This window comes from Porites lutea, chromosome 11 (genome assembly GCF_958299795.1).
Source record: "Porites lutea chromosome 11, jaPorLute2.1, whole genome shotgun sequence".
Taxonomy (NCBI): domain Eukaryota; kingdom Metazoa; phylum Cnidaria; class Anthozoa; order Scleractinia; family Poritidae; genus Porites; species Porites lutea.
Genome location: NC_133211.1, coordinates 21259908 through 21287068, shown reverse-complemented (window position 1 = coordinate 21287068; position 27161 = coordinate 21259908). Strand labels below are relative to the sequence as shown.

General features: G+C 39.0%; 3 protein-coding genes across 6 annotated transcripts in view; 2 read left to right on the top strand and 1 right to left on the bottom strand.

The window, feature by feature from the left end:
* The window catches only part of LOC140951749 (regulator of G-protein signaling rgs-2-like), a 32588-nt gene extending 11834 nt beyond the window's left edge, over positions 1-20754 (top strand). For 3 of the 4 annotated variants that reach the window (XM_073401075.1, XM_073401077.1, XM_073401076.1), the window contains exons 3-8: positions 1918-1995; positions 2733-2881; positions 13606-13668; positions 15869-15930; positions 16937-17103; positions 18949-20754. In XM_073401075.1, the coding sequence (XP_073257176.1) occupies positions 1918-1995; positions 2733-2881; positions 13606-13668; positions 15869-15930; positions 16937-17103; positions 18949-19119 (690 nt within the window). In that variant the 3' untranslated portion in view covers positions 19120-20754. Of the gene's footprint in view, positions 1-1917; positions 1996-2732; positions 2882-13275; positions 13512-13605; positions 13669-15868; positions 15931-16936; positions 17104-18948 lie in introns of those variants that run through there. The other variant, XM_073401078.1, reaches the window with a different exon arrangement.
* Positions 20755-20861: 107 nt separating this feature from the next.
* On the bottom strand, positions 20862-25347 carry LOC140951747 (protein CREG1-like). The gene is made up of 5 exons (XM_073401073.1): positions 25029-25347; positions 23452-23601; positions 22996-23279; positions 22264-22354; positions 20862-22080 (listed from the first exon to the last, which is right to left on the bottom strand). The coding sequence occupies exons 1-5, from the start codon at positions 25270-25272 to the stop codon at positions 21977-21979; spliced, it is 873 nt and encodes a 290-aa protein (XP_073257174.1). The 5' UTR covers positions 25273-25347; the 3' UTR covers positions 20862-21976.
* Positions 25348-25666: 319 nt separating this feature from the next.
* Positions 25667-27133, top strand: LOC140951750 (regulator of G-protein signaling 20-like). The gene is made up of 2 exons (XM_073401079.1): positions 25667-25813; positions 26591-27133. The coding sequence occupies exons 1-2, from the start codon at positions 25724-25726 to the stop codon at positions 26759-26761; spliced, it is 261 nt and encodes an 86-aa protein (XP_073257180.1). The 5' UTR covers positions 25667-25723; the 3' UTR covers positions 26762-27133.
* The last annotated feature ends 28 nt before the right edge of the window (positions 27134-27161 follow it).

Genomic DNA, 27161 nt, shown 5'->3' with positions numbered 1-27161 from the left:
AACATTATTTTTAAAAAAATGTCTTTCTTTTTGGACAGCCTTTTTTGTTAGTAAGTAATAGATTGCACTGAGTTGAGTGAGTTCACTGATAGGGGGTTGGTCTCATCAATGCAGTATTTTTTATTTATTTTTTTTAGAAAAAAGACCTGAATTGAAGCTGAACGATGAAGCCAAATATGTCCAATCTATAGGGCTTAAAAATTCGGAGATAACATGTGGTCTGATAAGTGCGTGTAAGAAGTTAAGACTTATTTTTAAGTGCTCGAGTGAGCATTTATCCATGGCGATAAGGGAATCTACTTCATTTTAATTTACAAGTGCACTTAAATTGGTTTCATGCGATCGCTTTTATACTAAATATATCAAATGTTTGATTACGATAACTTCCAGCCGAATGCATTTTAGTATAAGCAGTATTTCATTGCAGATAATTAAGATATCTTCGATGATATCAGCTTCAGGACGGATCATTATAAGCTTTCAAAGAAGATCATCAGTTGAGAGGAAGTTGCATGATAATCGCTTTCATTTTTACATATTTTTCTTGATCTCGACTATTTTCGCGCTTTGTCCTTTCTCCTGGTTTACGAAACTGTCCTCACCGTTCAGCCAGACTGGAAAACAGACGCAAAAATTTTAAGTGAATTACACCGTAAATTAAAAATATCTCTTTCAGCCCCAAAGTGACAATTCAGCCCTGCAGGCCAAAGTTTGATTCAGCCCTTCCTGGAGCCATTTGAGCACAATTTAGGCCAAAAAAGCTCTATCAAAAGGCTATTCCAGCCCACGGTAGGGCCCATTTCAGCCCTGGAACCAAATCAGCCCTAGCTAATTGGACTGTATTGGCCCTGATTTAAGGGAGCCAAATTAGACCCAAAAATAGGACTGTATTTTACTCACCGAAACGGCCCTGTTTTTAGGGCTAAAACAGATCTTTCTGATTTAGAGTGTATGCACAGGTCAAGCGAAAGATCCAGAGTGTAAGTTTTTCTACATTATGCTAGCATTTTTTCAAGCATTTTTTAAAGTGAGGCAAAAGCATTGAGCATTATTCGAGCATTTGAGTGACATTTTCATGGGAAAAAAATTTCATTTCCGATCAGAGGAAATAAAAATGACTTAAACTCGAAGTTAAAAAACAAACAAACAAATTAAATCCCTAATAAATTACAGCGTTGTAGAGGATCATTTTTTGCTGTATTAAAACTTTTAACTTGCATGCATTGTTTTTATACCACTCATACATTTTTGTCAGCCTTAAAACTTTTAGAATTAGAATTAATAAAAATGCCGCCCTCTACGATGAGTATTTTTATCCGAACATTTGAATGAATTTTTTTGGTGTGACCGAAAAAAGCACTATGTACAAAAAACTACCAGAGCGAGAATCCACGAATGACGAATTGGTACTTCGCGCCTTATAAACAGTTCGTCACAGCCGACTTCAAGACTTTAGAACGCGAAAAGATAAAACTGAACCCAAGAACCAATTTTAAAGTACAATTTTATTTTATTTTGTTTTTTTTTTTATACAGATTTTTCTTTTGTAAAAACAATAATGGTAAAATATTATATTAATAACGAGTTTTGACAATTCTCTTTTGATAACTTTTGCAAAAAGAGAAAAAAGATGTTTAACCTTTCCTTTCTTAGCACCATATTTTACTTTCTAACACCCTGTAAATAATACCGAGGGAAATTATTGCTAAGAGATCTCATTTTTGAATCTGTGAATAGAGTTATTATTTTCAAAAAAAGCGTTGTTCCCAAACTTTCGGTATAATTTAAGAGAAATCTATATAAACGGTCACTTGGCCATTTCCCGAGGGTGACCGTTTTATACACGGATTTCACTGTACTTTCGTTGGGTATCGCGCACACTTTTGTTACTGAATATCTATCACACCTACCTTGCAGAGCGAATCTATTCAGAGCCGAAGGCACGATTCATCATGGTATTACGACTTCAGTGAACCGATTGAGGACAGGACGAGGGTGAGTTGAACTTTACTCGCAACGCTATTGCGAGGCTATCGTAGTTGCTATTTTGCTAATTCCTCTTTGAGAGGAAAAGTAAACGGCAAACTCAAATTCCTTAAAAATTACTCAAAATACCTCTTTTGAGGCAAAAGGACGACAATAAACGGCAAGGAAGGTAATACAACGTTTATTTAACATTGATCCATTACATATTTAGCGATATACGACTACAGATAAAGCAAACAGTAAATCCAAGGGTATTTACTAATAGTGATTACCACTGATTACAATTGGTTACACAAACAGATTGTGTGGGCGCCCTGTGATTTGACTCAGGCTTATAACTTGAAAGAAAAGGTTGGAGGGAAGTGAAATCAAGCTTGAAAATGCGGTGCCAACACTTTCAATTTTGGTAGTAAAGCGTACACACCACCTTTGGGCTATAAAAAGCTGGAAATGAAATGGAAAAGTTTAGTAAACGTTAGGTCCGCATGAATGTGGAATGACAGCTGAGATGGTCCCATAAAGACTCTATAAACGAGGGACTCGTAGGTGGAGTTGTATTATATGGAAAATCGCTGGTAAACTATTGATTGTGGATTGCTACGACCTTGGACTATGACTGAACTGATCTATTCCTCCCTTTGCCCTGGGGCAATAATTCCACGCATCGGCGAGTGTACCCTCCAATAGTTCTAGCCTAGTTGTGACCTGAAATTTGGATTGTACATTCCTTTTTCAACTTTCTGCAGACCAACACGCAGCTGGAAATTTACCTCAAGGAGACGAATATCAAGAAAGCCACTCTCGAGTTCGAGGAAGTCGAACGTGGATTGAATTCGAGACGGAAAGATTACTGCTGCCTCTGCTGGTGTTTCTGCTGCTCTTGTGACTGGTACTGGTAAGTTGAGCCGGCATTGTAAATCGATAGACCCCCTCTCGGCTTTTTTGGAAGAAAAATCAAAGAGCAGTTGGCGAATGTCTGTCGACATTACTGGAAAGCCGGCCTTGAAATAAGGGGTCTGACTGAGGTCAAAGTGGTTTGGTGGTAATGGTGGACGAATTTTGCGCCAGTTTCCACCGAACCTCGGAATGGTCAAGCCACTTGATAACCACAGGGAGAGTGGGTACAAGCTCTTGGTGCAGCGATTTCTAGGGTAGTCTCGTATGGTCGATTGATGGTATCCAATAGCCGCCTGTAACCCGGCAATCATTGCCCATATTGTTCACCCACATGATCCAAGTATCGCCACGCCAAAAGCTTGTACTCATTTTCTCTGTAGTTAACCAACAACATTAGCTTTATTTGCATGACTATATGAAGTTACAGTATTGCAAAAACTTTAAGATAAAGTTACAATTAATACCAATAATTAATAAAGATAATAAGCCAATTAAAAAACAATTGATTGGATTGTAGAATTTTTCCCTTGGGATTGAATAATTTGAAGTTAATTGAGTGAGAAATTAAGGACCAACGTCACGGAAAAATACATTACTGGGTTATTCCGAAATGACGGAAAACACTCTCTTAGGTTTTTCTCACGCTAATTAGCCCTCTTCGTCTTAGTTTAGGTTGAACTGAATCGTCAGGATCTAATCGGGATCTAATTAACTAAGACTTAACAATGTAAGATAGTGACCACCAATCAAGTGATATAGCAAAAGAAAAAGTAATCGGCTGATTTCGCGATAGGAAAACCAATATTTCGAGAGGCACTTCCTTTCTTCTTCAGGTTCTGGCAATTCGCTTTCGCGGTTTTGCTTTTGTTTTTGTTTTTCACTTATAAACTTTATTAACTCTCTCTAGTAGTTTTTGCCCGGGGGGGGGGGGGGGGGGGTTACTTGGGTTAATTTATGCTGGGTATGTGCCGCTGGCCTCTCAGAATCCCTACCACATTAAAGTCTATTCTGTTGCCAAATATAGACCCTATCTTAGTCACTTTTGGGAAAATGTAATTTTCGAGATTCCAACTAAGTAACCTTCTGTTTCCATTTACCTTATAAAGCCTTTTAACTAGGTCAAACTGAAACGAATTGACACATTGGTTAAACTTAATGAAGTAAAAATCTTCCCATTTTTAAATCCCTACCTACCTGAATTTTCTGATCCCCCAAATCTCGAAAATGTGCGATCCCACTCTAGTAACTCTAACGAAAATACAACCTTATCATAGCAGGAGCTCCTGATCATAGTCAATCTAGCCGTGAAAATGCGACCACACCCAGGGGCAAACCCTATTAGCCTATTACTAGTAAGTACCCCCCCCCCAAGTTCTTTTTTGCGACGGAACGTTTTTCTAAGTCATTGTTTCCTGAAACACCGCCTATGGTCGCATTTGCGGACACCGTGCCCTTTCCTGCAATCAGTTACTGTAAGCTAAGACAAATCCATCATCACTGAGAGTTATTAGGTCTAGTCCTGGAATTGCAGTTGCCTACACAACTCCTAACTTCACCAAACAAGGTTTTTTTTTAGTTTGCATGTAAACTGATTTATTCTCCGAACAGACTAGCCTCCCACGCAGGCGTTTTTAGGGGAGCTCGTTTTTCATCAAACGAGCTCCCTTAAAAACGACGGCGTGGGAGGCTACGAACAGACTGCCTTTTGATTAAAAACGGAGTCAAGACTTTGCAACTTTTCAAAGAAAGCATGTCTTATTTATAAAAGAGGCCAAATAATAATTTCTAAATGGTCTATCTTCGTGGGTGAAATTACCCCGCGCATCATGGCTATTCACAGGAATTCATGTGTCTGCGTTCTATGACGTGTAGCCCTCCCTCTAAAAATTGTTGCCCCTTTAATGGGCGGCTGCCTTCTCGTTTCCGTCCAGGGTGAGGTTTTATCTATCCCTTTCACAAATTTACATTCCACATTTTCTTTTAATTTAGAATTTAGTCTTTCTATTGGTTTTCAAAAGAGAACGCAAAAGAAAGTGAAGAGTGAACAATGGCAAGGCTGATATCTCATACAACAGAAGTGGCGAAACGTTGAAATTTGAGGCGGCGTTCAAGCACTTTAATTTCTGAGACTACTCATGACCGAGGCATAATAAAAGATAGAAAATACTAGATAGTTTTCGTAAACGAAAAAGACCACTCAAACATTTCGCTCAACACTCTTCATTCAACCAAATGTTTCGAAACCCCGAAACACACTTCAATACCTTAGGCGTGTCAGGAAAGCGAGGTCAGCTGTCAAGTACGTACTCTATTTTTGTCGCTTCCTGTCTGTCAGATCTTTTAAAACCCATGACAAACACACGCACCGAACTTTAATCTTAGCTCGAAAGTCTTATGCGTTCTCAACGACAAGGACGGAACTAGACGAAATATTTGTGCACGTTTAAAATCGAGTTTATCGAGATTGCAGTTCAAGTTCGCAGAGGTCTTATCTATCTTCCGGTACTATCAGCGACAATATTATAACTCAACCTTGTCACTCTACACTGCAAATTTATGCGTAACAGCGAACCTCACGAGAAACCTTCAAAAATGAAATGGACTTGCGGTTTCCTATCGAGAGAAAGAAGCGAGGATTCCCTTGATACCTTCGAGCCAGAGTAAGTCAGTGTTAATGTGGTATGCCTGTGGCTTTTAAGACTTAACGTGATTTCACAAAAACACGATAACGAAATTATAAACAGTCACTATTGACAAATTTCAAACTAGCCTGTAAACAAAACCAGAGTGTTCACGAAACCGGACACTGAGGTGACTGAGTTTTGACACTATTACTAATGAATTATATCGCTGTTTCTTTTGTTTAGAACGGAATATGTAAATCTGTGTATTTGTTAAATAATGGTATGACTGAACAGCACCCGCTGTTTAATTTTTGTTTCTGATGTGGGTCCTCTGAAGTCGTTATATTAGTATTTTGTACTTTCGTTTAGTTGAAGTGATGTTTCAACTGAACTCGAAAGAACAATTTGCCGGTATTTCAAACAGTGACACAAAAGTTGGAAAAAAAAGGGCAGGTTTTTTTAGTGGACCATGCTCGAGTTGGGCAAGTTATCACGAAACTTTTTGTCTAGTGTATTTGATATAGTGTTTCTGGATTTAATGATCAATAACGGAGAAACAAACCAATATCACAAAATTAGCATATATTGATTATTCCAATAGCCAATCTTTAAACCACGTACGCCGACTAATGTAAAGCATAAACCATTTCATATCCGACTTTTCTCGGACGAAATTCGGGAATTTCTAAGTACTGGCAAAAAAACTAACTCTAAAGTTAGATCGATCGTCTTGGCGAACTGCGAAACTAACTCCGGTATCGCAGAGAAAACCAAGGTACAATACCGCCAAAGTAAAAGTAATTAAGACCGGGCCGTCAAGTCAACCTCGCTTTTCGTTATTTTTCGTTTTGCCCTACCACTGATTTGTTACGTGTTTTTCTTTTGAGCGGTTTTAGTAGTTTTATTAAACGACTGCTAAGACAATATACTCTTCACTTTGAGAAATGCTTCATTGAAAAATGTATCGTAGCGTGACGAAAGTCATCAATACATCCCGTGTGTTGAGCAAGTGTCAAGTTTCGATTGAAAAAAAAAATTGCCTATTCTTAAACCCTAAATATCAACGCGTGTATTCTCCATACCGATATCCATACACTCTTGTGCTACTCACCGAGAAAATTTCCCCCCAAATCGGAGCGGCTATGTTATTCTCGTGACTTCATCGCGGAGCTACGAGTGAAAATTTATATTCTGCTCTTTATAAGGGTTCTAGAGATCAAAAGGGCAAGGGTTTGGATTTCCGCCTTGTTGTGAGTAGTGTACTATAACGGTAGCTCATGAACGATTATCTCAACGGGCTTTTGAGAAAGAATCACGTTGTGTAGTGTGATACGTAAACAGCACCACAGGAGTATTATATTTCACTTAAAGTTTTTTCACGTATTCTCAAAAAGTAGCCTCCCGGCCAGAAAGCTTCATAGTACTTTTTCCACCAGAAAAGTTATCACTTTTATTGTTATTGAAGGAGGTTGAGCCCTCTCCCGATCGCAAAATGATAAAACTTCTAACTTTTAATAACTTGTTTCCGCCACTACGACATGTTGTAAAAGACGAGAGGTTTCACGGTTTTCCGCCAAAATGACGCTGGTTCGCTTGCGTACTGCGCGCGCACTTGTTCCCAGGGCTTTTCTCTTCAAGCCCTGAGGACGAAGTCGATGAAACCTCTTCAGCAGTTCTTTACCCCGGGGGTTCCTTACACACAGTCTCCGGCAAAACCAAGAGAGAATGAGCACATTCTCTCTTGTCGAAACTTAACTGACTACACGTGTCTAATTTAAACGACACTAGGAATCGTACCTCAGGGGAGTACTGCTCAATAGGTTTCATGCATCATAATAGACTCCCAGAGAACCTTCCTGCCGCTAGAACCCTTTTATTAATGTAGTGGGCAAATAAGAAAGAGGCAAAAGACTTAACAAAACACAGAATCAGAAATCGTACCTCACAGAAGCACTGCTGCACATGTTTGCTTTTATCAGCCTTTCTTTGTGGATTATCACCTACAAAGTCTAAACTTTATCTCTTAGCTTCTCTTCAGAAACCGTAACTCAGGACCGAAGTACGTACTGTTTTTTTTGGAACATCAAAACATTTAAAACAGACTTCACTGCCCGAAGTCAGAAATCACCTCAGAAAATCACTATTCCTATCGTTTTCATTTGAATGGCATCAAAGAAATTTAGGCAGTGATCTGAACAATTTCCTTTACATTCTCAAGTTAAGAACTGTCGTTCTTATATGGAAGAAAAACGGCGCCCAACAGGAAGGCATTAATTGCACTTGTACTTGTTTTTTTTTCTCTTTATAAGATATTACCTCATTATATGAAGAGGTTTTTAAATTGACGCTTGCTGAGAGCCTTAAACGGCTCAAGCCTCGACTATCAGACTTTAGTTTTATTTGGTTCTCTGATCCTTCTATCATATCACTGAGCCTAAATTACTTTTGAGGATCTCAGTAATGTTTTTTGCTCCGATTGGAAAGCTTAATTTTCTATGCTAGTGATATGTTTTACGCTCCTCATGTACTTCGCTACTCAGGATATATGAAATCACAAAGGTGGGCTGCCCTCATAACGTTTTTAACGTTGTTTTTTTCTTTTTTTCGTTTATTCAAGTTTCAATGTATTTAGCGCGAAGGTTCTAATTGAGAATACTATTTTTATGTCTCCTACCTGGAGACTAGACTGCCATTTCTAGTGGGCATACGAACCACGTGAAGGATTGGCCGTTTGTAAGAAAGCCTGTATCGTCTTTCTTTATAATATTGTTCCGGCCCCGGAGATCTAATCCCACGACCTCTCTCTCCGCAGGTCAGCATTATATTCTACGGGCTTAGAAAACGCAAGATTACTCAGCCGCATTTTCTGCGTCTAAAACTTTCTTTTAGACATAATAAATTTAGCAACACAGAAAAGTTCGCTACTTATCAGTTTTCATCTCAGTGATCAAGAATATTTTGACGTCAGTCTCATCAAGAATATCATAAGGAAAATTTGATCAATAACAATTTTCTTTTTCATTAATTCACCATGGTCAAAAGTCAAAAGTTAAAGCAAATCACCATATCAACATATCAATTGATATGATTTTTTTTGGTAGAGATATGTAATCAGTGGAAGTTATTACAATCACGGGCTGCTGAGAAATGCACTGTTCATGCACAACAGAAACAAGCAAAGCTGATGTGACAATTGGGAGTTATACAATTTTTTCTCTTTTACCAATATCTGAAAGGCTCAGCCTTTCTTTCTTCCTCAGTGTCTTACAGATGATTAGGTTAACTAGCTAAGACTTTTATGCAATAGTTTTCCTACGGAACGTAAAAACTGAAATGCGTTCGCATTCCAGCGTTCACGTGACCTAATCTGCATACAGCGTTCTTCTCAATGAAAACACGTACCCTGATAAAAGATTCGCTTCAACGGAGGGTTAGCGCTGAAAACAACGTGAATCCGTCAACGGTGGCCAATTTAGACCAGCGGTTCACCGTAGAAACTTAGTTGCATCAAGAGGTTGCAGAAGAGGTTGCGTCAGAATTAAAACTCTGAATCAACGGAGTCAACGGTAACATGAGGAATATAAAAACCTTTTAATTTAATCACCGATCTTGACTGACGTTTAAAACACCACCTAGGATGTTTTCACATCGCTGATCCTAACAGTATGCAGTACTTATTAGCTAATGGCTCAACTCTTCCATCTGATCAATCACCGCGCCCATGCGGCATTCTGGGATATGTCCTGCCGAGCCGATTCAATGCTCGTACCGCGATATGACTGGTGAACAGCCGGCGAACACTACATCTCTCCCAATATTCTGACCGTTCAATTCTCCCACAGCAAAACTTAGTTTCTCTCCTATTGTTTGGCTTTCTTGAAGTAACGAGGGGCTTGAAAAATGACATAGCAATTATTGGATTCGGCTTTCGTATGATATGAAGAATTATGTAGATCGAGGAGGATATAATCGGCTCGTCGAGAAGGATACCTTGTCCCCAGGGACTTCTCGTTTTGCTGTCCCTTTTCTGTCGATATTCTCTAATACTGATGACATTTTACTGGATATCGAAAACGTCTTCCAAATTTGGTCAACGTCGACCGGCTTTGAAGAAGTAGCCGGGGTTTGAGCCAATCAGAAAAAGAAAAATGTTTTGAATGAATAATGATACGATGACTGAGGTTAAACTTAAAATGGCTTCTACATGTTGTTAAATTTAATTCCTTTATTCCTTCATCCAAATTCCATGGTAAGCCGATAAACGTAATCTCTTTTTAACACCCAACCGTACCTGACTGAGAGCCGAAATCCAGCAAGGCGAAAAATTATATCTCTTTTTGCAAAACATCAGTATAATGACATAATGATTTAGTATCGTTTCGGTTAATATCCACCGTTATCGGCTCAGTTAGCAGATCTTAGCAGCCTGCAGTGTCTGCCAAATAACTGTACACATGCAGGCCAAGTCAAGACTCACTGAAATGTTAATTTGCACAGTAACGTATAAAGAGGTTGGGAACACTGGAGATACGTACTGCTCAAGAGCTTTACAGCTGTTTTTCAATAGCGGTCGCTCCCACACCGTAAACAGCCTCTTCCGATTTTAGTACCACTTGAGGACTCTTGAAGTAGTGAAACATTCACAAAGCCGTCACTTCCCGAACTAAATCCACAGAAACACTAAAAATCATCCATCTATTTATTGCATTAAACAAAGCCGTCCGCTGAATAACTCGATTGATGCCAAAATAGTCTGAAACTGACGGTCTACAATTCATTTTTCCCTGTGAACTGTAACAGTGAGGTGCACATATCGTGCAAATGGGACTGAAGACAGACAGATTATACTATTATACTATTGAAGTTAAGTCGGGAGAGAGTCCACTTAGGATTACCTATCCGTAAACTCTCTATGTCCATGGTAGTGAATTAGTGCGCATTACGATAATTATCAAGGTCACGGTCAGTGTGATGCTGACTCGTCCCCAGTCGTCTCTTTTGTCTCCTAATTAAATGTTAACGAGGGATGCGCGTGAAGGATGCGCGAGGGGGGAGATGGGAAGGAGGGAACAGGTTTTTCTTGCTATCGTACCCTTCGCCGAGATGCCGTAATAGTCTCCAGCGACCGTTCTGTGACCTCTTAAAAATTATAAGAGACGACTGGGGACGAGTCAGATTATGACGCACCGCTGCCTACAGCCCCGGTAGATAATTGTTATAATTTTGCAAGATACTGCATGGGCTGCATGGTTTTGGTTTAAGTCTACAAATAGCAGCGTTAAGCACAAGCATACAAATACTTTTTACAAAATTTAAAGAGTAACGCTCTAGTAACAGTAATCAAAGAATTGACCGTCAACGGCCTGAAAGGTTGTCGAGATCGAGGGCTTGCAGTATCGAGCGGCCAACTTGATTTCGTATGTACCAACGGGGCGCTTATCTATTGTTATCTGTATTTAAAATCTCGCATATGCAACGTTCATCTCGTACTCGTATTTCTCTGTTTAGCCCTCCCCCACCCCGCCTTTCCCCTAGATTGTTTGTGTTGCAAACCGAAATATCGCCGTAGGGAGTGACCTGCGATCAGACGGCCCTTCTTCCCGAAAATAAACTCACACCGAGTTCAACTCGACTTGTCTCAGGCCTTGCGCGTTAAATATAATCCCGCAGGCTGAGTACTGTTTAAAAACCCATGGCAAACACTATACCTTTGGCAGACCAGGAAGCAAAATAGCCGAGAACGTCTTCACAGAATTTAGAACAACAACAACAACAATGTATTTATTTAAAGAAATATAAAGTTTACAATTTTATGTCCTACAAATAGCTATAATGCTAATCTAGGCAGGACAAGACTTTAAATAAAGACGTTATTAAATTACATAAGAAAAAAGAAAAGAAATATAAAAACATACAGATAGAAACACCTTACATATAGAGGGGATTTTGTTATTTGAAAAGGACTAAAATTACAATTGGAGGTATATACAACATATCAGGTTAACTTCACAAAATATTCTATATAATATACTGTTACTCTGTCAATCTTTTTAACAAATGCTCCTTTTTTTAAAAAAATACCATATTTAATAGTCTATGCAGGTGCAAGTTTGGTTGATGAAATATTTTCGATGTTTAAAGAACTAAAAAGATTCTCCCATAGTTTATAACCATGAAAGGAAAATGGACTATTATCAAGGTCAAGAATTGTGAAATTCTGGTGATAAATATAATTATCCTTTCTTGCCAGATGAAATACCGTGAACTGCCAGAGCCATCAATTTTGATCTTAATCCAAATAATCCAGATAATAGAGTGGCACGGTTAAAAAAAAGCATTCTGCAGACGGAATCCCGCGTTTCTGAACAAATCAGTGAGCAAAAAAGAACTTCAAAAAAGATCCGTTTAAATGAGGAATTCCAAAGACGTGCATAATACGTTATTTTAGACTAAACAAATTCAGAAATAAATTCTTTGTCTTCTGTTGAAGCTTAAAACGCTACCATCACAAACCTCTAATTGGCGGTGTCCGCTTGGCGCTCCTACAAAGGCCTTCCTTACAAACAAGCGAGACAGTCGACTGACTCTCTTTAACGCGTTATAGTTGGGGCAATCTCTAAGAGTTTTTCTCAATGAGAAGAAAAGAAAACAAATCGAAGAACGGCAGGGACAACTTCGAAGTCTCTTTTCTAGAAAGGTGTCCGTCTTCTAGAAAAGTCCACATTTGTCCAACAGACCAGTCAGAGAAGAGATATTTCAGTTGCTCATTGATAGATTCTCTGCAGTTTTACCTCGCTTAAAATGTTCAATATTGTACTCGGAAGGGAAGAAGGAGTAATTTGTTACGCGAACAGAAATTTGGTAAGAAAACCAAACAATGCTTAATAAGACACGTGCCCAAGTTTGGGTAAACTGATTTGGTTTTTGTCTTTTTTCTGATTGGTTGACAAAGTAGCGCGAGATATTACAGCCAATCACAAAGCGTTGCAATACAAAGCCAGAGTAACCGCTCTTGTTAAAAAAAAAATTATTACCTGTACGGTTTAAGACTTTCATCCCCGATTCTGATGAGCTGGGAAATGACTGAGGTCTCGCTAACAACTGGTATATTCATCTTTGCAAATTTCGGCTGATTAGAAATTGGTGTGGTTTTAAGAACTTTTAAGAAATAATCTGCTTACTGCTTTTTTGCAATAATTTTTAATTTTATGGGACTTGCTTAATCATTCCAACTAAATCTGTTTACTGCAATAGAAATTTTCAGCTGTCATTGTGTGTCCTCATTAATTGCACCACCGGCTCAACTCTCGTTTATGCTTCATAGTGAATATCAACATTGGCTCAAACTAACCATTAATTGCTTTGATGTTTAAACATTTTTCCTAAGCTATATCGAGGCGTAAAATTGTACGAAGACAGTTGATAGAATCGAGTTTACATTGTGGTTTAAGGAATAAATCCGGGTTTTATCAGGATCACAAACGACGTAAATGAAATCACAAGTGTGAGTCGCGTGAACTTAAAATACAAACAGCACAACAGAAAGCATACTGATAAAATTGAATTGTTTCATCAGAGTTAACACACTGTCGAAACATTTTCAGCATTCGAGCTTTCGTGTTGCGATAACCTTCGTATTTAAAGAGGGCAAATTAAATCTACATAAATCTCTTTTTTCCCTTTCTTTAAGAGGATTAAGGCTAAAGACTGTCAAATTAAACAGAATTAAAAGCCTAGATCGTCGACCTCAATACCATCCCAGAGCGTCACAATGCATTAGTTTTTGGTGGTAAAATTTGTCAATATAATATATTGCATGTGAATGCGAAACCATTTACCCCTGGAAGGTACCCGAAACACGGCTCGAATCTTTCGCAATCCATCATTCATTAGCATTGTGTTTGGGATTTCTTGGTGTCGGAAGCACGCCATCAAGAATGTTTCTCCTAGAAATGTAAATTATTTCTCTAAACCGCAAGCCTGCCATATAAAACAAAGATACTGGTTTGTTTTATTTGATTTCGTCAGCTGATTACGATTTTGTTAGTGGACCAATATTTCATATGATTTTCGTCTTCTGTTTTGTCTTCTATAACAGCCCAGCGAGACGCTTCAGAGTCGGCAGCATGGATACCACGAAAAACAACAGATACAACCCAAAGTAAGTAAAAATTCATGAAATGTTTTTTCATTCAAATGTTTTCCGTCCATTCACCTCTGATGGTATAAGACTCAAGCATTGTCAAAATGCGGCAAAATGCCATTGTTTTTCGTAGTGACCGTATCGAGAGATCGGGCTCACTGCCGGATCTCATAACATACGATACCAAATTAAAAATGCATCTTAATAGCTGTTCCGCCGTTCTGTGAACCGAATTCCACTTGCCTTACGTTTGACTTCGTCATTTGAAATAAAGCCCACTGACTAAAGGTTCTCGAGTCATGGACATTTTGTTTCCTACTGCTGAAACACTCTCCTAGTTACATGTTTAAGTTAAGTGGGTCTTCTTTCATTACTGAAATAATGTTTTTTAAAACCGGCGGAACCATTTGTGGCATGTTGTTTTAGGATAACATATGGTTTTTCGATGAGATTAATTCGCGGCAGCGTTTTTTTCTTGAAATAATCATCATCTGGTGTTAGCTTTAAAAAAGTAGGAAAGGGAATATCGTACCAATGCTTTGTTATGCCTTCCCGTATATAACCCACACCGGAATTGTAGAATCGTCGAAGCAAAAATACTGATATATTAACCTTAATTATTCACCAGCCATTCAACTTGGCGATTCACCTCTTCACACTTGCGTAGACTGTTTGTCCTGTTTGGTTAGCATTACTTTAAGTTCTAGTCAGTGAAATTAAACTAAGTTTGTTCACACCCAAAAGAAGTTGTGTTCGATTTTGGAAACACTTTACGTTGAAGAAATTTAATCAAGCGTGATGTTCAGTCTTGCAGTTCTAATATCAAGTCGTTTCGATACATTTTGGTTGTAACAATCAGTGCGAGACCTTTAATTTGTTTTCCACACGTCGCAGACAAAACTTTTGTCTCTGTTGATACAATATCGTGTGTAAATATTGTCTAGCAGACATAAAGGTGACATTTATGGAAGAAAAAAACAACCCTTCTGGGACGTCTAGGAAGTATTGTCCTGATCAACTTCTTAACTCTTATAACTGACAAAAAAGAAAACATATCACGAACTTTCGAAAGAATTGCTCCGTTTGGAATTGACTGGTTTAAATTGTGCTTACTTGCACTGCTTTGCTTAATTACAGAAACAGTGCACGGTCGTCGTTGGGTTACCATAACAGATGCCTACAACCCTTTTTTTTCACGAAGCAAGTTTCAATTTTTGAGTTAAGAAGAGATCGTGTCTAGTAATTTAAGCTGATTTGACATTCTGATAAGGAAGAAATTTTTCTTTTCATATTTCTTGCTGGGATTATTTTTTTAAAATGAATTTTTACATTTCCTGACATATATTTATCCATTTCCCTTTTTCACTGCAACACGAGCCATCTTCTAAGAGGTCTTCTATTGTCGGCACCAATATACACATTTCTCGTGGCCATAAGGCCGAAATGGGGATCTTTTATTTAATATTGGAAAGATGACCAGTTTAAAAAGCAGTCTGTCTCCTTTTCACCCAGATATGACTCTTGATTTGTATAATGTGGCTGACTATGTGGAGGCGATGTGCTCAAGTGTGCCTTTTCAAACGGAAGCTTTTGACCACCATGTCTCTGATTGCAGATCATTTGTTTTCTGTACGACTGACTCGCCCCCAGGCGTCTCTCTTTGCTCTTGCATCGTCACGCGCGGTATCTTGGGAAGGATGCAGCTTCATGCACTCTCTTTTTTTCGCGCTAAAGCAGTGTTTCCAGCCTTCATGGTAATATCACAAAATTATAACTATTCTCTATTTTCCAATTCCCCATAATACACTCTGTTTGCCCCCCAAATTTTGCATAAACCATTGTTTTTAAATGCTCCTGGGAGTATTGCATTTTCCCAAGAGCATTTTAAGACAATAAGTTATGCAAAATTTGGGGGGCAGACAGAGTGTATTATGGGGAATTGGAAAATGGTCAATGCAAACGAAAATCCTTATCAAATCAAAATTGTTCTTTTTTTCCAAAAAGGTTCGGCTTGATTACCAACCGCTGTTCGGGAAACGAGCCCGCGCTCCTCCGCCGAAAAAGTCTCGGGATGGACCCGAGAGTGCGGCGGAAATCGAACCTACAAAAAGGTTTTTCCCCCTTTGAAATGTGATGACATAAGTCTCTAACCCTCCGTACGTTATTTGTACTCTGTAACCTATGCCGTTATCACTATGTAATGTCTTCTTTATTTCAGACCAAGCAGAGAGGAAGTGCAGGAGTGGGGAATAAGCTTTGAAAAACTACTTCGAAGCAAAAGTAAGAATCTCACCTAGTGTGAAAGGATAACTAAGGCGTACGGAGGTGTATGCGAAATAAGAGAGATTCAGAATCCCGTTTACGGCCATCGGCAAATGCCAGATTCAAGTTGACGATGTTTTTGTCACAAAATAGGAAATGAACAGATTTTAACTGTGCAAACTAATTTTTATCTGTGAAACAGGCGTGAAACGATATGTTTTTGGTAGACATAATGAACCGAGTAAACCGCGGCGACAGCTGAAGGGAGATCTTGGTCACGTGGTAGAAATTGACGTTTGCCGTAATCTTGATTCTTAACCTCTCTATTTATAGGGAGAGGGCGACGACGACAGCAAGAGCAACGCCTAAAACACAATTCTAATTTCTTCACCGTCCCTGCTAAACTACAACGTGAAAAGACCAAATTTTAAGTTTACTTATCTTATTCATATTCCCTGAACCTTATGTGGCTCTTTTTTAGCCTGCGAGCAGGCTCACGTGTGCGAGAGCGGGGAAAATTTTGTCGTCGGAGCAGCAGGCTAGCTCTTTCTGTAAGCAATTCTCCCTTGGGCCACCAGGAAAAGCCAAAGTGGAGAACAAAAGTCTTAACACGATAGAGTTATATTGACTCCCTCCCCCCTTCGTCCTTAAGCAGTGTTGTATTTTGTGCGCCCTTCACACTTTATCCTGTCCTGAAGTGTTCGTTATTCACAACATTGTTTGGAGGAGCGGGAGGGGAGGGCCATTAGTGGCCTCCAAACTATTGCAAAAGTGGATCTCATGCTACAGTTGCATATTTGATATTTGTTTCTACTGTTGAAGGAAGGTTTTCAATAATTGTTCCAACGATTTTTTACTTCCATTGCAGTTTTACCGTGCAAACGTGCACGGGATACAGGCAAAGACTTACAAATTAAGATTTCCTGAAGAAATAGTCTCGAACTAGTTTTAGTCGTATTTTTCGCATTTTTGTTTGAGTTCTGTTGGATGACTTGAGCTCTGCTTTTTGTTTTCCTTTGTCTAGCCGGTGTAATGATTTTCCACGACTTTCTCAAGTCCCAGTACTCTGAGGAGAACTTGTTATTTTGGTTAGCGGTGGAGAAACTCAAAAAGGAAACAGATCAGGTAGCAGTCAAGGAACTTGCGCAGTCGATTTACAGAGACTATCTTTCAGCCGAGTCTCCAAAAGAGGTAAGCAACAACACGTGCATCATATTCGTGAGAGAATTATTGTCAAATTCAGAGCGCATTTTTTTCGGAGTACGCGAAAACGGTCTTGCCTCAGATCATATAAATTCTTCGCCACCGAAAAAAGGGAAATCCAAATAAGGATCTTTTTGCAATGGCAACATCACGTCCTCGGGCTCCTCGTTAGTGACGTCAAAAACACGGTTCCGTTAGAAGGTCATGCACTAACGGTACCTGTTGTGCACCATTTCTAAATGAAAAAAATCGTCAAAGATACTTTATTTCAATTCTCTCCTAGCCTGCGTAGCTGGCTGAACTGTCTTTGCGTTTGACTGCTGCCGAGAGAAGCGAGCGCCCAAGGGGCGACATGCCTCCCCATTCTCCGCACTCCTTCTGCCAAAACTTCGCTCGCGCTAACCAACCCGCCGGCTAATCCTCTCCAAAAAAGGCGGTAGATCTCAAAATCCGGCTTTGTGTTTTATCAGTTGAATCGCCTTAGTGTGTGGATGTTGTGGATTCATGATCGGTTTTGGGATTTTTCCTGATTTTTTTTTATTCAGACATTCGGATTTGGATCTGCCGTTACTACCCGGAAAAAAATGAAGAAACGCACCCTTTGAAAAACCGTGAGCACCCGGAATATTTCAGGAATGTTTATGGTGTTATGTACCATGTATCAATATTATGTAGCAAAGATTAGGACACGCGAGCAAGCCACAAAACTACGAACTAACTTCCGTCGTTACTTGTGGTTTAGTTTTTTTACTCTTGATTGGTTTTTCTCTTGTCGATGACTTAAAATAATATTGCAGATATATTTCAGAGGGTTCATGGTTTTCTCCGCTTTACAGCAAGTAATAAAAAGAAGTGTGGCCAAGTGTGAATCCTGAAGTATTTAAAGCGTAGATGTTGGCGACGATCTGTAAAATCTGTTCCTTTGGTTCCAATTGCCCACAGTACTCCAATATGGGTTATAAATCGCAAAGTTATTGTGGAGCCGGGGGATTAAAATAAACTAAAAGCAAGACTTATTTAAAATGATCCGTTTCTTTGGGATGATCAGGATGAGGATTTATGATTGGAGAAGACTCGAATCACGATGCATCAATTAAGGATCATTAAGAAACCGATGAACCCTCGTCCAGATGGGGTTTATAATTAGCGGTTCCCTTTGATCCACCATGATCTGAGTGATCTTGGATCATTAATCCTGATCCGGATCATCCCAAAGGAACGCTTCGCTTTGAACCGACTGTGCAGTGTGATTCTAATTTTGTGAAACTTGCAAAGCCGGAAATGAAAACTGGAGAGTGCAGGAAAATGATCAGAATTTTACAATGGTGCTGGGTTATACCGTAGAGGGAAAGATTAGGCTGATTTAGCAACAGAACGGGAACGTCAGTTGACGACGGCGCGCGCAAATCAAACAACTGGCTTGACCAATCGCAGAGCGGCAAATTGGGCACCGGAAGTAGCGTTTAGTCTTTTCTGCGCGCTTTCCTGTCGTCAACTGACGTTCTCTTCCTGTTGCTAAATCAGCCTAACGGCTCAAGAAGAGATCATTTAGGCCAGGTCTACACCATACCGGATATCTTTTCTTCGTGTGGTCACGAAAGGATATTCGGTGTAGTGTGAACAACAACGGCCCGGTAATGGATCAAGTCGTTCACACATCTCGGTTAGAGGGTTCGGTGTACTAAACCCCAGTCCTCACTCCTGAAAATTTACTTCCGTCTCAGTGGGTTCCAGTCCTCGCCCCTACTAATCCACTTCCGCTACTATCCGAATACCTGTTCACTCTGCAAAGTGTGGCACAGAACCTATCTGATATTTGCGCTTGTATTTCAGGTCAGCATAGACCACAAGACGCGTCAGACGATTGAAGAAGTCATGGAGGAACCAGATCAGACGGTCTATGACCATGCGCAACGTCACGTCTATTACGTCATGTACCAGGACTGTTACCCAAGATTCTTAGTGTCAAATGTATTCAAGGCACTTTTGATGAGTAGCGACTGATGACGTGTTTCAACACAACCACTCAATTTGCTCTTACAGTATATGAATAGACCATTTTATAGTTGTAAATGGAAACGAAGCTCGAGTTGACCTTGTTTTGACACAACCCTTCTTGCTTTCTTATGTAAATCATGTTGTTCTTATGCTAACTAGTATTTTTCAGCATAATTTCCATAAGAAAACAAAGGATGTTTGCATTAGCCTGCGTAGCAGGCGTCCAAAGGGGTAGGGGGTACGCAGGCTAGTTTGCATTAACACAAGGTCAACCTTAGCCTCACTTTGACACGAAGCCTAGGGTACTAAGCCCATAACAGTAAAATGGTCTATTTCAAAGGTCCCAACCACACAACAAGAATTTATGATCCTATTGAGATAGGAGATTGTAAATATTGAACCAAGAATGTTTAGAAAATTGAAACATCGATGAGTAATACAGTCCATATTTCTTGGACCATTTCATCCCTCCCATTATAAAAATTTATAAAAAATTCGACAAACTGGGACTATTTTCCTTTGTAAATTAGAATCAATGTACACGATTGTTTAAGTTGTGTCCTCTTTATCGAATAATCGCATGATTCCTCTCTCCTTGCCTATTGCCTTTTTTTTGCAGAAAATTTGCGGAAAGGGACTGTTTTCGCAGACACCATTTTCATATTTTTGTTAAAGTATGATTGTAGCTAACACGAAAGTGTCAAATTTTAGAAGACGCAAGTATTGTGAAGTAATTTATTATTTTTATCCGGTTTTGATAACATACAAAAATTGATTTACAAATCGGGTACATTCTTATCATAGTACGTGAATAAAATCCATCAAGAACGCCGTCGCCACAAAACCTGCTAGAAGACATTTCTTATCTTCGATTCTTCTCTGAAATAAAACAGCAACCAAATTAGCTTTTTTGTCTTAAAAAGTTCAAAGAAGACACAATAAATGAAAAGAACTTTCATGAACAGCCATTTTCTCTTAACCATTTCTTTGTCATATTTCAAAGAAATGACAGGTGACTGGGAAACTTTTCGGCCAGTTTTTTAATCTCACAAATGGGAGCATGAGAGGTTCGACGCAAGGACCGTCAATTAGGATCAACAGATTTCGAAGTCAAATTCAAATAAGCTTGACGAAAACGTAAAACTCTTTGGTAAGTAATCCTAGGTATTAAACTGTGTCAATTATCTCAGAGTTATTCATTGGTGGCGTGTCACCTTCTTGGTTGGTGAGATGACCGTAAACCATTTATCTGATTGGTTTAACAGTGTTCGTCAGAGTTAAGACGCCGAATGGTTTATGTATTGGGCAAGCGTAGTGCAGGGCAAGGCTTAAAAGGCGTGTTCGTTTTGGTCATTGCAAAATACACGTACTAGTTAAGCAAAATTTGGGAAAAAAGAGTGTGTGAATTGTTTTAAAAAATGAGTAAATGGTTTACCGAAATTATATCAATAGAATAAATGGAATTCATATAATTATAAAAAATATCTTACTGTAATTTATTCTCGCGCAAATTTTCTAGTGCGAGCAGTTTTACTATTTAATTTTAGCCCTCTGTGTTATTGTAATGGTTAATTAGTTGTATTTCGTGGTGATCTGTAAATTGCAGTGTCTCTCATTAAAAGCTGAGATTATTTTACCGTGTTACAGTTTGGAAGATTTTATCTAAAGGGGTTGTGTCACGCCATTTAGTTCAACTCATTTCCTAATGCTCTTTGGAACTTAACGTTCACAGAGAAAACACTTCTAAATGACGAAATAACAGCTTTTAATATCCCACAAATCGGCTTCCCGATCTTTATATCAAACGTTAAAAACAACAAAATGGACTTTAAAAAACTGTTATGCTAACAAGTTTGTAAAATCTACAATGCATCCGTTTAAATCTTCTTTCAAGTTTGCCGTGTTACTTAGTTATTCCCTCTTTTAATGTAAGTATTGATTGTTTTTATGTTTCACTCAATTTGGTGGTAGTTATTTGAATTTTGACAAATTTTGTGACACAGCTCCTTTAAGAGCAGTGGACTAGTGCAATCCTGCGCAACAAACATTTCCCATTGTCTCTTAAGTTTCTCTTCCCGTTAGTCTCGCAAGCAGCTGTTTGGTTTGGTCACGCACCGCTCCTCACGTGCTCCTCCACAAGAAGAGGAGGGGAGGAGGGGATAAGGGTTGTGTGACCAGACAAAAACAGCTACGAGGGAGAATATCTTCCTGAAGTTATTAGTACTATGTGCCACTGGAGTAAACCTGTCATTCTATATTCGTCATCTTAGTCAGCCATACTTCTTGGACAGACCACGTTTAGGCCATTTTGCTTTGTCCGTGGGGAAAGAAAGCCCTTAAACTTTCTTTAAATTCAACCCACTTAATACAGACACTCCATTAAATAGGACCCTTTCTACAGCCCCCTCAGTGTCTGTATTAACATGGTTTGACTGTACTCGATCTTGAAGTAATATATCAAACATTAGATGCAGTGTTTCATCACCAGATGAAACACCGAGAAGAGAGTTGAAAATACGACGCGCAGCGGAGTATTTTTGACGAACTTCGAGGTGTTTCATCTGGTGATGAAACACTGTGTCGAATGTTTGATATTTCTTCTCAAACAAAATCATTTTTGAAGGAGAAATTAAGGATGCAAATACTAAGCAGTGTTTCATCCGATTTCCAAACACTCATTAAACATTAATTTCCTTTGTATTTTCTTAATGAATTATTAATGAGTTTGAGAATTAATTTCCGAATGTAATAGGAGAAAAACGATTCTAGTTGCTTCTGGTCATTCTTACACTTGGAATCATTCTATACGTTTGAAATGTTTTCAAAGGATTGGATGCTAATAAAGTAAACTCAATGACTATAACTACAATTTGACCTTCAGGTAATCTTTCACTGGAATGATATCAGCAGAGCCATAATTATCTTGCATCCAGACATTGACAATTTCAAGTTTGAGTGTCTGCCAATCTATAAAAAGAAGATAACTTGGTTACTAGACTGAGTAAATGCATCAGTGACAAGAAAAAAAAAGTATAATGACAAAAGTAGCGATGATATGCAACAACACTGATGATGGCTGCAAAGACATATAAGACCTGAAATTTGGTGCAAGAGGTATAAAGAAAGAATGAGAACTCTGTGATAACTTACCATGATCTTTAGGCCAAGATTTCATCACAGGATGTCTTGAAAACAAAGCATTTTGAGCAAACTTGATCTCATCAGGGCCAACATGAACAAGCTTTAAGTTTTAAGAGACAAGAAAGAATAAAATATTAGAGTCCTTCAGTTGATGCATGATGTTTAAAACACTGATTAACATTGATGAGAGCTGTTATTGCCTATAGACCTTGTCACGGTTTTGGAAGCCACGCGTGAGATGTTACAGTGTTTGCATGAGAATCTAATGTCAAATAATTTCCGTAAAACGGCTCTTCTGGAAAAAAATGAATTGTAAACTAAAGCCACACAGCAAAGGATTCTAAAAACAAATTTTTTGGGCCGTTACTGTGCTTAAATTTCTCCAGACACTTGTTTTAGATTTTCCACATGATTATCTATCTGCAATTTTCCCAGGAAATTTTAGTCGGCAGGAAGGAAAATTTTTACAGACAAATGTATAGAAAATTTTAAAAAGGTGGTTCTAGTGCATATAGCTGCATGTAACGCCCTCAAATTTTTTCAGTACATTATACATATTTTTTCAGAACAGCCATATTAAGGAAAATTATTTCACATTAGATTCTCATACAAACACTGACACCAGTAATTTCTCACGTGTTTGGCTACTCATCAAGATGGCTTCTAAAACTGTGCCAAGATCTATTGAAGGCAGAAAAAGGAAAACATTAAGGTTTAAACATTAAAGTGCAATTAACTTACCTTTCCTGTGAGAGACACTCTGGAGCAAAGTGGTTCCTCTGGGTCCCAGTCATGTTCCTTGCAGTAATCACTTTCCGCTTCAGAAACTGACAGACTTGCCCAGTTGTTTACCTTTATGTTTTTGTTTACAGGGTCAAAACTTGACAGATAAAAGTATGGTATCCCTGTGCTATTGTCGACAGTCCCATCACTGAACGATGTAACCACACTAAAAGGAGCTCCATTCAGTGCCACAGAGATAGTTGAGATAGATCCCCAGATAGTGTTGTGCACAATGTACCTTGCTGTAGATAAAAATTAAAGAGGGGGGTTAATTTAATGTGGCTAAATGCAATTTTGGCCAAGATAAGCTTGAGACATGGTTGACTAGCAGTCTCTAGAAGGAGATATGCATGTCGCCCTAATCACGTCAAGGGGGCTCAGGGATTTTTTTTACAGCCTTTCTCTATGACTCACCTGTTTTTGCCTTTTCTGATCTTGGAGGGGGATTATAAGAAGCAGAACTTTTAACACTAGAAATCCTGCCCCTCATCTGGTGTAGAGGCCTATCCCTTGTTCTGTAATGTGGCTTGTCCTCATCTTGAAAGATTTCAAGCTCATAATAACCTGAATTAAAACAATAAAAAATAGCCATAGAAAAATCAACTTTTACCCAGTTGTTCCAAGAGTAACAGTTGGCAGGTATAAAAATAAAAAATTTCAGCTAACTTAAGGAATTAACCACTGAAATCAGTGAATAACAGTCCCTATGAGCTCCTATAGCTTAAAAGGGCCACTTATTATACCATATCATGAAATAACAAAAGTGTCTGTATTATTTATTGACTCTTCCAATAAGATGGATCTACATATGCCAACTCTCCTGGACTATCCGGGAGTCTCCCAGATATGGCACTGATCTCCCACTCTCCCCAACGGGTCACCAAATCTCCCAGATAAAATGGACTTTTGAGATTATCTGTGCTTTAGTTTGAAATTTCGGCCATTTTTTTCCCTCAAAATTCATATAGGTTTTTTTTTCTTCATTGTACAATTTCTGGGACATTTTTGCTCTTATTTTGTCACTGACAAAGATTATTTTGTTAGTAGAATGATGAAAGCCAATTTTGATGGCATGTACTTCATTTACGACTTCATATAATGTCCTAAGCCAAGGTAGCTGGGTCAAATTTGTGGGAGGGGGTAGTAGGGCTGTTGACATTCGGGGAGTTGGGGTGTAGTGCAAAATAGGGAGTCTCCAGATTTTAGATCTCCAGAGGTTAAGGGTCCTCAATAGGTTTTTCAGGATCTGGGATTTGCCTTTTTTGGAGCCCCGGATTCAGGATAGAGAAATATGGGTGCGGGCCTGGGCGCGGATTCGGGATTACATTTATGGACGGGATGCGTTATTACGAAGCAGGATCCAGGAAATCGTTGCCTTAAAGCCCGGAGATCCAGGGTTTCAGATGGCAAAAATTTTAAAGTAAACTCAACTTTCGCTGTCAGCAATGACGGAAACAAACCCAAATTTAAGCTGAGCATTGGACACCACACTGACATGTGGCTTTTGTGACCCCTATGGCACAACCTTTGTCATGAACTTTGCCGTAATAAGATCCAGTTACACATAGGCCTCTTGATTATGCCCTTTGTTACTATTCGCTACCACAGAATTACGGTATATCCTAAGCCATTGCTAAGATTAATTACTCAAAAGGCTGAAAACACTTTTTACGGATGTGACTGAAAACAAGAGAGTTTAAGATTCATAGTACACATCAAACCCCCTCTCAAATAAGCCCCGACTGTCGCTACTAAGGCTCCCCCTCAAATGGTGTTGAAATAAATAACCCCGCCCCCCCACCCCCCCGGGAAATGATGTGACGGGATCGGGATTGGCCGATGGAAACGTGCGGGATTTCGGGATAATGGGAAAATTTTGGTAGGGATGGCGGGATTAAAGAACCGAGGTTGGCATCTCTGAATATAAAACTACCTTCAACAAAGTGGGAGCCGACAATAAATGGAATGGCCCAATATAAGGATAAACAAACCTCCGTTCAGTGACTGCTGATCATATCCCGTGGTTTGAAAACCATAGTAAGCTACACGCGCAAACAAACACATTCCCAGTACTAGCACAAGTACCAATACAACAAAATGGCAGGCAAAAAACTTGTTGCGCATATGACTTTCTCGTTTTAAAGTCACCAGAGCTTCGTCCTCCTCTTCCGTGGAAGTAGGACCTTCCTCCAGGAGCTTATCAATCAGCTTGGCTTTATCCTTGTAAAAATCCATTACAAATCAAATGCCCGTTGTTCGCACACTGAATTTCAACGCGGAAGAGCACTCCTTCCCAACACGAACTCTCATGTCATGGATGATAGATGGATCAAAAAATGACGAGACTCTCACAGCTGCAAAATGCAAAATAGATTTTGATTGGTTGTCTCACCTGGTCCTAACCAATCAAAAATCAGCTTTTTTCATGTACCAAAGGGCGTTATGGGTACCGGTTACCAAACACATAGCGGATCACCCAAAACAATTTTGGAATGTTGTTTTGCTGACAAGTTGTGAAAGCTAAACGACTGCAAATGTTTGGATATTTGGTTATTGGAGTTCTGGAGATTTATCAGTATCATTTCGGGGATGCAATATAAAGTGCCAAAGGCCTGTTCGAACCATTGGGCTAGTACTTGACAACATTATATCGTTCGATTGCTGGCCTTATAAACAATTCTATACAATGGCGGACGATCTAGCAAGTTTTATTGAGTCACAGAAAAGAAAGTTGGAAAAAGAAAGAGCAGAAATATTGCGTGCTCAAGAAAGTGAGGTGAGGTTACTTTGCATGTGATTATTCTAGCTCAGCTGCTTTCTCGTTTTGGAGGCGGGAATTTTCCTTGTTTCTTTTAGTTCAGTGTTTAGTTGGCTCCTCTAAGATCGCCTCGGTGTAAGAACCTGTAAAACTCACGAGTGACGTAAAACAAAGGGAACAAAGAAGTCGACACAATAGAACCTAGGAAAACATAGGGTGCGAAACAAAGAAAAAGTTCACAGGATCATGTCATGTAAATCTACAGTTTTGGCTCTAAGCAGAAGGAATTGATTTTAGCAATACAATCGAAACAATTCTTTTGAGGGGTATTACACTATCTGGGAAGACAAGCAAATTTCACTGACATGTATATCCATACTAGAAATTAAAGTGAGTGGAGAAAATTCAGAAAGTTATTTGATGAGGAATGCCATTATCAGATGCACTGTATGAGAATCATTTGAAAATTCTGAGTACAACTTCCATTTAGAACACAAACAAGGTTTCATATATAGCCAGAGAGGTGGCTTCAAAATCATTGAACTGGGATGAACCATGATACCGGTTACAAGCTCCCTGTGGTCTACCAGGATGTCTTGTGATGTGAGCCACAGTATAAATCATGTGACAAAATTTCAAGCGCTATCACGTGGAAAGGATTCCAAGATGAAATCGAATGCTTGTACGCTATAAAACTAGTTTTTGATCCTTTGATACCTCGTTTATGTTCAAATACACTGAAAAAAGTAGCTTAGTAAATTTTATGTGATAATCAGTTTTGTGCTTGTATTTCAGGTCAGCATAGACCACAAGACGCGTCAGACCATTGAAGAAGTCATGGAGGAACCAGATCAGACGGTCTATGACCATGCGCAACGTCACGTCTATTACGTCATGTACCAGGACTGTTACCCAAGATTCTTAGTGTCAAATGTATTCAAGGCATTTTTGATGAGTAGTGACTGATGACGTGTTTCAACACAACCACTCAATTTGATCTTACAGTATATGAATCATAGTTCTATGTATGAATAGCCCATTTTATAGCTGTAGATGGAAACGAAGCTGGATTTGACCTTGTTTTGACACAACCCTTCTTGCTTTCTTATGTAAATCATGTTGTTCTTATGCTAACTAGTATTTTTCAGCATAATTTCCATAAGAAAACAAAGGATGTTTGCATTAAAACAAGGTCAACCTTAGCCTCACATTGACTCGAAGGCTAGGGTACTAAGCCCATAACAGTAAAATGGTCTATTTCAAAGGTCCCAACCACACAACAAGAATTTATGACATTATTGAGAAAGGAGATTGTAAATTAATATTGAACCAGGAATGTTTAGAAAAGTCAAATATTGATGAATAA